Source organism: Scyliorhinus torazame, chromosome 19 (assembly GCF_047496885.1).
Source record: "Scyliorhinus torazame isolate Kashiwa2021f chromosome 19, sScyTor2.1, whole genome shotgun sequence".
In the NCBI taxonomy this organism is placed as follows: Eukaryota; Metazoa; Chordata; class Chondrichthyes; order Carcharhiniformes; family Scyliorhinidae; genus Scyliorhinus; species Scyliorhinus torazame.
The window spans coordinates 95,021,576-95,034,407 of NC_092725.1; the positions used below are offsets into that span (position 1 = coordinate 95,021,576).

Below are 12,832 nucleotides of genomic sequence, written 5' to 3' on the forward strand. Positions count from 1 at the left end.
ACCTATCTCCTAATATCCACTTTTATCTGATCCTTGGGAAATGTTGTGGGATGTTACTTGACTTTAAAGGTGCTTTATAAATGCTTTATCCTTTTGAATTTCAGCTGTGAAAGCCCTCGTGTAGCATGCTCTTGGTTGGTTCTTCATTGCCCCTTCACAGGGTCTCGCTGAATAATTCTATTCACGCGCGGCTTATTTTGTGACCCACAATTTCAGATGAAATTCTTTCCCAGGTCAATCCTCTATGTTTTGAAATCTGAATCAAAGGGCTTGATTGCCAGAGTGGCATGATGAATTTCGGCCATTACAATGCAGCAATGTTTGTCAATCGTGGGGGAGGAGTGGCTGTCAATCTCTGAAAACAGTGGGGGTTAGAGGGTTGCACTTCGAAAGGACAAACTGGAACTATCCTTTACAGAAAATGGAAGGTCACCCTTTGCACCAGAGACTTTATAAATGGTGCAATGTGTCCCCTCTATTCAGAGCTGCTTTTTTTTCCTGCCTGAAATGCAGAACAAAGAACACTACCAGTGGGCGATTGACAAAAAGAAATTAATAAAATTTGCTTTTGATGAGTCTGAGAGTGACCGCTATGCTCGTGTGTGGGAAAAGAAAAGAGTCCTAAGATCGTTTAGCGCCTTGAATCTGCTCTGCTGATTGTACTCCAACCCCATATCCCTCGATACCCTAAATCGATTTAGATCTTTAAAATTCCCATTGAATTCGCCCTCCACACCACCCCAGGCATCCACACCCTTTAGGGGCCGAAGGTTCTAAACCTATGTCTGAAGAAGCCCTTCCTAAATTTACTCCTGAACGGTTCGATTTTTCAGATTTATTGATTTACTTTTTCATGGATAGTGACAATTTGTTGCCCATCCCTAATTGCGCCTGAACTGAGTAACTCGCTCGGTCATTTCAGAGGGCAGTTAGAAGTCAACCACATTGCTACGGGTCTGTAGTCACCTGCAGGTCGGACCAGGTGATGTCAGCAGATTTCCTTCCCTAAAGGACATTAGTGAACCAGAATGTTTTTTACGATCATCGATAATTTTATCATTACTGAGAATAGGTCAAATTCGTTTTTTTAATTCACCAGCTGCCATGGTGAGGTTTGAACCTGTGTCCCAAGGGCTTCTGTATTATTATCCAGTGCCATTGCCACTACATCATTTCCCTCTTGTTATGATATTGCACAAATTATATCCTTGTTTTCGATTTGTCCCACCAGTAGATTAGTTTCTCTCTCTATCTACCCTACAAAATCCTTTTAATATTTTAAACATCTCGATCTAATCATCTTCAAACTTAGAAGGGAATACAAGCCTCGGTTCTACCCTCTAAGTTCTGGTATCATCCTGGTGAAATAAAAACTGAAAATACTGGATAAACTCAACAGATCTGAGAAGTAGACTTAATGTTTCAAGTCCAATCTGACGTCTTCAGAGCTCAGAACTTGGAGCTCTATAAAAGAGTCACACGCTCTTGAAACATTAACTCTGTTTCTCCCTCCACAGATGCTGCCTGAATTGCATTGTTTCCTGTGTTTAGTTCAGATTTCCAGCATCCGTGGCATTTTTTCTTCCATTACAATCCTGGCGAATCTTCGCTGCACCCCATCCGAAGGCCAGTCCATCTTTCCTGAGGCGCAACATCCCAGACTGAACATATAGTTGCTCCGGATGGCGCCCAACTAAAGGATTTGTGCAACAGAAAGCTTCACTTTGTATTCTGGTCCCGTCTAGATAAAGGCCAACATGGCATTAGCCTTTTTGGTTTCTTTTTGTAACTGATGTGATGTGAACTCCCAATTGTTTAACCAGCTTGTGGGGCGTAGATGTGAGATTTTGTTTTTTTGCCTCCAGTTCCTGGTATTATCTTGCAAACAATAAATGGTGAAAAATAATTCCCCACATGAAAGAGATGCTGCTGGAAGATTTCATTGTAGCTATAATAGGCAAATTAGTCATTTCCATGATTTGTTGGAAGCACTTTTGATAACCGAAGTACACACTGAAGTGACTGTGTGTAACTTACTTTTAGTGTATTCATGCTCAGGATGTGGGTGTCACCAGCAAGGCCAGCATTTATTGTTCATCCCTAATTGCCTTTGAGAAAGTGGTGGTGAGCTGCCTTCTTGAACTGCTGCAGTACATGTGGTGTAGGTACACCTACAGTGCTGTTAGGAAGGGAGTTCCAGGATTTTGACCCAGCAACAGTGAAGGAACGGCGATATAGTTCCAAGTCAGGATGGTGTGTGACTTGGAGGGAAGCTTGCAGGTGATGGTGTTCCCATGTGTCTGCTGCCTTGCCCGAGGTGATGGAGGCTGCGGGTTTGGAAGTTCATTGAATTAATTTTACCTCGATTGCTGTACGCCTAATTTTATCGTTTGAAGCTTGCAGGTCCGAGCTGAGCACACCATTCAGTCAGAAACAAAATTCTGCGGCTGTTGAAAATCCAAAATGGAAATTTAAAAAGTGCTGGAAGCACCCATCAGATCAGACAGGACCGGCAGAGACTGGACAATTCCGGTTGATGGCCTCTCGTCTGGACTAGATCCACAAAATGAACAGCAGAGGCAGGGAAAGGGGGTGGGAGCATGGAGGGAGTTATAGGAAAGAGAGGAGTGATCGGCTCGAGAATAGGAGTTGTTGAATTACTGAAGTGATTATGCAAAGGAAAACAAGGTGATAATGATCTTGCTGTATGCAAAATGCCCGCTTTCCTTTTTTAGTAAAATTTTACTTTATTTGCTTTCGGCCATTCCGAGGTTGGTAAAGGCATTATATCAATTCAAATATTTTCATTGTTTTTTTCAAATGAATGTTTATTTTTTGGCAATTTCCTCATTCTGCGTCCCTTCCTGTGTTTAAAAATTCGATACTTGTCTTATTTTGCTTCGTTCCTCTTTATTCATTTTTTCACCCTTCCCTCAGTATATTTTGCTGCTCCTGTGAGAGTTGTATAAACATAGAGTTTAGGAGCAGGAATAGGCCATTTGGCTCTTCGAGCCTGCTCCGCCATTCAATGTAACCGTGGCTGGTCTCATTGTGGTCTCAAATCCACTTTTATGTCTGCCCCCTATGTGTGGGCCATGCAATCATCCCAAGAACTGAGCAGGATTAAAATGGAAGCAACATATTGTGGATGCTGGAAATATGAAATTAAAAAGAAAGCATGTCCAACATCATCTGTGGAGAGAAACAGAGTTAGCGTTTCAAGTCCGTTTCTATCTCCTTCCAAAATCTACAAACCGGACTGTCCTGCTAAATTCATTGTGTCAGCTTATTCCTGCCCCACTTAACTTACTTCTTTCTATCTTGACTCCATTCTCTCTCCCCTTTTCCGATCACTTCTCACCTACATTTGTGATTCCTCTGATGTCCTGCACCATTTCAACCGCTTCCAGTAACGCCGCCTCTTCAACATGGATGTTCAATTCCTCTACACCTCCATTCCCCACCAGGAGGGTCTGAGGCCTCTCCGCTCCTTCTTTGAGCAGGGGCCCGAACAATCTCCATCCACCATCAGTTACCCCTCGCTGGCTGAACTTGTTCTTTCACGTAACAATTTCTCCTTTAACTTGTCTCTCTTCCACCAAATAAAGATATACCATGGGTACCTCCTTGGGCACTAGTTATGCCTTTTTTTTTGTGGGCTGAGTGCAACATTCCTTGTTACAGTCCTAAACAGACAACTCCCACAACATCAATGACTGTATCAGTGCCACTTCATGCCCTCATCTGGACCTGAAAAAGTTTATTAATTTTGCTTCCAATTTCCACCCCTCTCTGACCTTCACGTGGTCCTTTTCCAATACATCACTTCCTGTCCTTGACTTCTTTGACTCTAGTTCTGGTGATAAACTGACCACCAATTTTCAATACAAGCACACCAACTCCCACAGCTATCTCAAATACAGCTCCTGGGCCTTGGGCAGCGCGGTAGCACAAGTGGCTTCAGAGCGCCAAGGCCCCAGGTTTGATTCCCCGCTGGGTCAATGTCTGTGCGGAGTATGCACGTTCTCCCCGTGTCTGCGGGTGCTCTGGTTTCCTCCCACAGTCCAAAGACATGCTGGCTAGATGGATTGGCCATGATAAATTGCCCTTAGTGACCAAAACGTTTAGGAGGGGTTATTGGGTTACGGGGATAGGATGGAAGTGAGGGCTTAAGTGGGTCGGTGCAGACTCGATGGGCCAAATGGCCTCCTTCTGCACTGTAGGTTCTAGGCTCCTCACACCTTGCTTCCTGTGAGGACATCATCCCATTCTCCTGTGAGGACATCATCCCATTCTCCCAATTTCTCCATCTCCATCACATATGTTCCAATGATGCCACTTTACAACTTTTCTGACGTGTCTTACTTTTTTCTGAATTAAGGTTTCCCTCCACTGCTTTACACTGACCCTCAACCATGTCCGACCCATTTCCCCCCACTTCCTTTTAAAAAAAATTTTTTTTAAAAATTGAATAGCCAATTTTTTTTCCAATTAAGGGGCAATTTATCGTGGCCAATCCACCTACTTTATATCTAATTATGCTTGTTTCCTCCAATTTCCTCCCCCTCCCATAGTCCAAAGATGTGCAAGTTATGTGGATTGGCCATGCTAAATTGCCCCTCTGTGTCCAAAGGTTAGGTGGGATTACAGGATAAAGTGGGAGATTGGGCCTAGGTAGGGTGCTCTTTTGGAGGGTCGGTGCAGAATCACTGGGCCGAATGGCCGCCTCCATTTAAGGGATTCTATGTGACCTCAGGTTATTTTGCTGCAATGGTGCCATTTTCTGTACCGATACATATTTTGAAATTACTCTTTACATGAGTCTTTACAAATGGAACACTTCCATTTCATGCATTCAGTTACCTTTCCACACACACCGCTTTTGCTCAGCATAATTAGATATACAGTATAGCTCACGCACTCCATCTCTCTCTTTCCCTCTCCTCCCTTTGCTGAAGATGGTTGTGAATGTTTCTGCCTAATTCTTTGCACTGATGACTTGAAACTCCCCAACGTTTTTTTTTTAACCGCCCCATCGTTGAGGATAGGGAAGTTTTTGGCATCTCCTCTTTCCATTAGTTGTTTGATTGTCCATCACCGTTTATGACTAGATCTGGCTGGACTGCAGAGCTTAGACCAGATCCGTTAGCTGTGGATTCAGCTCTATCGCACACAGCTTTTACTATTTAGCATACATACATGCAGGTGTGTATTGTACGTTCACCAAACTGGCATCTCATTTTGCATCAGCATGGTACTTTTGCCCTTCAAATCTCAGCCACTTTATGGTATTAGAGTGAAATTGCTCGTGGCCGGATTCTAGGAGATAATTTTGTGCTGCCAACCAAACCCGTTTTACTCGATGTCTTTCTTTTGCCAATTTTCTGCTCATCCCTTACAATATTTCACCAAAAGTACAATCCATAAATTGAATAATCCGATACTTTTGTTCAGAAAAGAGTGCAGTACCAGCTTGCCACAATTGCACAAGCTATACACATGAGCATTGAGGCCATAGTGCCATTAGGCACTGAGGCTAATTGGCCCATCAAGACCATGCTAGCTATCTGTAGAACACTCCAGACAGTCCCTCATTCTGTCCCTGGTGCCCTGCCAAGTTTATTTACATCAAATTTCCTTTTGAAATTATTGATCATCTCTGCTTCCACAACCTTCATGGACAGTGTGTTCCAGGTCGCTACCATTTGCTGTGTAAAAAGGTTCTTCCTCACATTCCCCTGAATCTCGTGCCCATAACCCTAAGCCGTGCCCCCAAGCCCTTCTACCATCAACTAATAGGAACAGCTTTATTTGTCTACCTTATCCAAAGCTGTTATAGCCTTGTATGTAATCCAGCAAATCTCTCCTCAATCTCCCTTGCTCCAAGGAGAACAACCCCAGATTCCCCAACCTTTTTTTAAAAAAAAATTTGTTCATGGGATGTGGTCATCGCTGGCTCGGCCAACATTTATTGCCCATACTTAATTGCCCTTGAGAAAGTGTAGGTGAGCTGCCTTCTTGGAGCACTGCGTCCATGTGGTGTAGGTACATCCACAGTGCTCTTAGAGAGGGATTCCAGTATTTTGACACCGTGACAGCGAAGGTGCGGTGATACAGTTCAAAATCAAGATGGTGAGTGGCTTGAAAGGGAACTTGCAAGCAATGTTCCCATGTATGTACTGCCCTTGTCCTTCTAGGTGGTAGAGTTCACGGGTTTGGAAGGAGCCTTGGTGAGTTGCTGCAGTGCATCTTGGAGATGGTAAATCTCCTCTACAGTCTCTCAAAGACTTTCATATGCTTTTCTTATTGTAACGTGCTGTGCCGATGCCCCAGTCAGGTGTGTCCTACATTAATGGCATATTTTATGGATGTCCACTTCTGTTTTTCTTATTTATTTTCCAGTTTTGCACAAACAACCCCGACAGGTGTGTCTGTGTCTGCTTGAAATTGGTCGAATTGTGTCTCGGTAAGTGTAATCAGCTAACTTATTTATTATTACGGATAGTCAATCTGCTGTGTCTTTGGAGCATATGGGAACAGGAGAAGCCTCTTCCACTGTTCAGTTAGATCATGACTGTATTTTAACTCCTGTAATGAATGATCCCTGCAGAGAATGATAATTTTTCAAAATAAATTTGAATTTCAAGTTTACAACTGAAAGAATGATGCATCAAAATTTCATGTTTTAAACCATTTACTGTAACAAATGATTAAAAGCACTAGTGACGGTCATCTTTTGATATCATGTTGCACTGTCCCTTTTTCTGTGCAAAATTAAATAACCTGAATTAAATAAACTCAAGGATCTCATAGTTCCCATGATTGACCTTTGAATGTGACAATTACTTGTGGGATCATCTCTCTCATTACAATTTGTTTCTGTTACTTTTTGCTAAGATGGAAGAATGTTTTGATATATTGAGCTCGACACTTCATTTAATTGGTGTTAAATCAGACACCTATCAATTACTCTATATTTTGGACAGCTTACTTGAAGGTTGTTATTCCCACTTTGCTTACTTGGAGTAAATTACTTTATTTTTACAGTAGTAAAGTTACTTGAAAGTAATTGGCCTGCTAAACATAACCGGGTACATTCAACTAAATAGATATTAAAATTTAAAGAGTTACAAAAGCTATTTACAGAACATGATTCTAAAATGACAAAATACAGTGTGAAATAAAATGACTTCTAAACAAGTTAAACTACACTAATTTGATGCACAAGCCTGAATGTTTTAATACTTGTTTTTCTTTGCACAAAGAACTTGAATTTAGAGAACAGAATTGATCCTTTTAATTTCAAGGATAGTTCATACCAGTAATTGTTCAACTTTGACACCTTGTATCACTGCTTAAGGCTATATGCTTGTTCTCCCCCTGGTCAACTTTGAGTATGATGCAAGACAAATCATGTGATGAGCTTGTGTGCCAGTGTAAAATCATATTGGTTTGACATTTATTGCGTGTTAATTAATCTAAAATTAATCATTGAACATCACTTCCACTACCTTGAGGCTGAGATTGCCTGGACATTTGATGCCCAGGTATATCGTGCTGTGTTTTCTCCTTTAAGTGTGGATACTAGACTAAGTATGATAGCCCATGTGTTCTGTCTTTACCAGCATCATTGTTACTCGTAAACCATTTACTAATCCAACTATCATTTGTAAAAGATGAAATTTTGCCGTTTGCTATGTTAATTTCATTTATTGATTCCTATTTGGATAAAATGTCATTTAAAATGAGTTATCTATAAATCGGTTCCAGTTTTCACAGGGTAAGATTCCCCATGTCTCATTGTTATTATCACCTTTCTGTTTTCTCTAGCCTTTCAGTGGGGTGTTCTGTGCAACAAGGAAATCCTACCTCCTCCTATAACTTGTGTTAAATTCCATGATATTCCAAAATCTATTGTAACTTGAATGTGATGTCTGAACAACGTCAACTTAGATTGATGCTCCTTTTTCTCTGATGCTTACACCTGCAGATTACCTCACTCAATCATTCAAAATAACATCATGTACGGACTTAAAATATTCTCCAACTCTCCATTATTCTGTATCCACCTTATGGACTGTCCTCACCAAGTTTATTTGCTAGCAGGCCCTTAATTGTTCCAATCCATATTACTTTCCTTTTCACTTTTTAATTTTGCTCATTTTGACCGGTATCGGTTTGTTTCATTCTATCCCAATTGATTTCTCTATGGAGGATGTGTCAGTGCCTTGATGATTTAATTTGTTTCACTCTACTCGTTCCACTAACCATTTCATGCAGGTTGTTTGTCAAGTAGAGGGCTTGCCTGAGACCTGTTCTTCAATGCATTATTGCGCGTACTTCTGAACCCTTGAATGGGCCCATTTGATCTTTTTTCCAGAATATTAGGTACTTCATATGTAACTCATCTGCACACTTGTGCAGTGCCCCAATTGTCATGCCACACATCCTTTAATTCCTTGTGATCTTATCAAAAGATCTCAATGTTATTGTTTATCTCTCCATAGATGGTCCAGATGCTTTGGGTGGTGACCAGGGTATCGGATTTTGTTCTCTTTCAAAAAAACACATAAACAAGGAGGCAAATGTGACCAAGATAAAGCTATCAATTTACTAGCGTTATCAATAATTTCCTTTCACTAGAATATGCATTACTGACAGATTGACATATTTAATTGAATTTTGATTTCCTCTCCTTCTCTTCTGTCCTTAAACACTTAATCTTATTTAATTTGAAGCATTCCACTAGTCACTATCGTGATTTCCTAGTTTCTATGTTTACCACAGCTGTAATTGAGATAGAAAACATAGACGTGTAAGAGGAAACTAGATAAACACATGAGGGCAAGAGGAAGAAAAGAATTTGCTGATGGGAGGAAACACGTGTGGAGCATGATCACAGCAGTTGGGCCAAATGGCCTGTTTCTGGGCTGTAAAATCAAAAGATTTATTGTGTGATTACAATCTTTTAGTTGAGCTTTGACTATTCAGAAGTGCTGGTTTATATTGTCTTTACTTTAAATTTACAGGTATGGTGTAGAGCCTCCAGTGCTGGTAAAACTGGAGAAGGAGATTGAACTCGAGGAAACACTGTTGACCACTTCGGAACAGCTGCTTCCTGTAGAAAATACAAAACCATGTTCTCATAACAAAGAGCTTCATCAAGCCGTAAGTTGGTCTTATAAAATTTTAAATAAAACTTAATTTTAAAAGTGCCAGAAACTGGGCTATTGCATCCAGCTCTGGGTGCCACACTTTAGGAAAGGTGTGAAGGCATTAGATAGAGTGCAGAAAAGTTTCATGAGAATGGTTCCAGGAATGAGGAGCTCCAGTTACGCAGGCAGATCAAAGAAGTTGGGACTGCTCTCCTTAAGAAGAGAAGGTCGAGAGGAGATTTGATAGAAAGTGTTCAAAGCCATGAGGGGTTTGGACAGAGTAGACGAGGGGGTGGGGGGGGGGGTCTGTTTCGACCGACGAAGGGTGGAGGGGTCTGTTTCCACCAGTGAAGGGATCGAGAATGAGAAGACACAGGCAAATGAAGCAATAGCAACATGAGGGAGATAGTTTCCCTGCCTCTGAGCCAGAAAATCGAGTCCCACCTCAGGCCTTGATGGCCAAGGAGGTGTGTTCATAACACAGTCAAACATGTTGAGTGTCAAAATCCTTCCAACACGCTTGTCGTGTTCTTTGTGTTGCTTATTTAGGATGGTTTGCGTGCTGTTCTGCAAAGATCACTTACGATTTTACAAAAGCTATGATTTTGTTTACACTACTAAACTGGGTTTTGACACTTAGTCCTTTTAGAATGTAGAATTGATCAATGACATCTAACTACACTTATACAACTGGTATAAACTACAACCTAACCTTCTCACACTAACTGCTCTTATGACCTTCACTAGATGTCTCCTGCATAGGGGTAGCACGGTAGCACAAGTGGCTAGCACTGTGGCTTCACAGCACCAGGGTCCCAGGTTCGAATCCCCCCTGGGTCTGTGCCGGGTCTGCATGTTCTCCCCGTGTCTACGTGGGTTTCCTTCGGGTGCTCCGGTTTCCTCCTACAGTCCAAAGACGTGCAGGTTAGGTGGATTGGCCATGCGAAATTGCCCTTCGTGTCCAAAAAGGTTAGGAGGGATTATCGGGTTACGGGTATAGGGTGGACGTGAGGGCTTAAGTGGGTTGGTGCAGACTCGATGGGCCGAATGGCCTCCTTCTGCACTATGATCTATGCTCTATACACTCCTCCCCTAAGGGGCTTTATATATTAGCATCTGCAGCTCCCTCTAGTGGCTATTCATGGTACTACATTAATCCTTGTAATGCTGATATTATGATAATACCACAATGCTGATGGCTGGTGGTAAGAACAGGAGAGACACCTGGTCAGCCATGCTTAAAGCGGAGTGGCACCCTTTCAAGCTATAGCCCCCTGGCGACAGACTAGTGGCCTGTTCCAGGAAAAACTCACTATGAAAACAAATGGAAATCTTCCTTGCGCATCGCTAGGCGTGGGAAGAAAAACAATTGCAACATGAGAAAAAGATTTTTCGTGCAGCGGGTGGTTAGGATCTGGAATGCGCTGCCTGAGAACGTGGTGGAGGAAGGTTCAGTCAAGACATTTAGGAGGGAATTGGATTATTATCTGTAAAGTGCAGTGTTACGGGGAGAAGCTGGAGGAGTGACTCTAGGTGTATTGGACATTCGGAGAGCTAGTGCAGACAGGACAGGCTGAATGGCCTCCTGTGCTGTAACAGTTCTGTGATTCTGACAGTTTCAAGTTGAGACCGAAGACATTGGGAAGTCCAAATAACTGACTGAGGTGAATTATTTACTGAAAACTGTGACCTGTTCCAAGCTGAATTTTCCCAGCCTTGATCTATCCGCATGCCGTGACAATATGACGTGTGCTGTGTGTGTCGTGCGCCCAGAAGGACCAAGTGACTTTGGCTGTGTGGTTCCCAAATCTTTCCATCACTGGCTTTCCTCCTGTTATCTGGGTCTGTAGTAGATCATAGAGATCCTTGTGCTAGCTTTTGGAAAGAGCTATCCAATTAGTCACGTTTCCCTGCTCTTTTCCAATTTCCCCTTTTGAAACTTACTATTTAACCTGCTCCCACTGCCTTTTCAGGAAGCGCATTTCAGATCAAAACAACTCCAGTGTGTAACAATAAAAATCTCATCTCCCTCTCATTCTTTTGCCAACTATTTTAAACCTGCGTCCTCTAGATAGTTTCTCCCTGTCAGCTCCATCAAAAGCCCATGTAATTTTGAACACCTCAATTAAATCTTCCCTTAACTTCTCTGATCTCAAGAGAAAAATCCAAACTTCTCTAATTGATGGAGATTCATTGTCATTAATTGTTAACAGCTGCAATATTGTTGTATGCATGATTTGACAGCCAGGTTGGTAGAAGACGAAGCTTTGATCTTTTATCATTCGCTTCCTGTGAACTTGTTTGTTTAGAAATGACGCTTTGAAACAGATTCAGAAAAGCTATGTTGGAATGAACTGGTGACTGCTAGATTGTCCATTTCTGTAGAAATATTTATTTTAAATGCCCCAAATCATTTCCATTTTGTTGTTGTTGCTGTAGGATACCCCTACATTCCCAATGCCCTCCTCTCCCAGCAATGTTATCTCCACGGGTGCACACTTGCAGCCCTCATCAATCTGTCTGTTTCCTTTGTCAGTAATGACCCTTGAGCAGGTAGGGTTGGGCTTCTGCCGTCAATACAACCAAATGGCTTTCTCGGCCGTTTCAGAGGGCATCTATGAGTCAATCGTGTCTGAAGCGGCATGTAAGACACACCATGCAAGGGCAGCAGATTGCTTTTCCTAAAGGGCATGAGTGAACCAGATGAGATTTTACTTTTTTTTTGGTATAAATTTAAGAGTACCCAATTCATTTTTCCCAATTAAGGGGCAATTTAGTGTGACCAATCCACCTGCCCTGCACATCTTTGGTTTGTGGGGGTGAAACCCACGCAAACACGGGGAGAATGTGCAAACTCCCCACAGGCAGTGTAATCCAGAGTTGGGATCGAACCTGGGACCTCGGAGCTGTGAAGCAGCAGTGCTAACCACTGCATCACCATGCTGCCCTCAAATGAGACTTTATAACGATCTGCTAGTTTCACTTGTCAGATTACTTTTTAATTAACTGAATTTAAATTCCCCGCTGTTCCGGTGGGATTTGAACTCGCAATTCCAGATCATAAATCCAGTCCTCTGGATACCTAGCCCAAGTGACATAATCATTGTGATAACATACTCTGTAAACTTCAATCATCAAAGTAAAATTTTGTTTACTGTCAGCGAACTAATTATTTTCTTTCTTCCAGGTGAAGACGATTGCTGATGATCCGCCTTGTAAATGTTCACACCGATTCTCCATTGAGTTTTTGTCTGAAGGCCGTTATCGGCTGGGAGAAAAGATTCTTTTCATCAGGGTGAGGTTTTGATCCTGAGAATGTATGGAGCTGTAGAACTGAAATAAATATGAATGAATTACTACGAATCGTGATAATGTAGGGTGAGGTATTCACGTAATTCTAATTCTAGACATTAGCCTTTGGTTTGTTGAGGTGGTGGTGGGTACCCGGATGCTAACTGAAAGTATGCAAGACTTTTCATTTACATAACACCTAATCCATCCTTCAGGATGCCTTCAGGCAGGTCAAATGTTAATTATACATTATATTTAACTGTAATCACGCAGTGGGCAATAACTGGGGTTTTACTTGAGCACATGTAAAGAGACACTTTTATTTAAACTGTGGTGCTGTTGAGTTAGGAAGCTTGGATGGTTTGTCTAGTCAGGTACTCGGGAAG

The 12,832-nt window shown here is 41.9% G+C and overlaps 1 protein-coding gene across 4 annotated transcripts in view; it reads left to right on the forward strand.

Annotated features, from left to right (window-relative positions):
* Positions 1-12,832, forward strand: part of gas2l3 (growth arrest-specific 2 like 3) — a 61,935-nt gene that overhangs the window by 31,398 nt on the left and 17,705 nt on the right. For all 4 annotated transcript variants that reach the window (XM_072484837.1, XM_072484836.1, XM_072484839.1 and 1 more), the window contains 3 exons: positions 6,403-6,466; positions 9,030-9,168; positions 12,343-12,450. In XM_072484837.1, coding sequence (XP_072340938.1) covers positions 6,403-6,466; positions 9,030-9,168; positions 12,343-12,450 — 311 coding nt within the window. The remainder of the gene's footprint in view (positions 1-6,402; positions 6,467-9,029; positions 9,169-12,342; positions 12,451-12,832) is intronic.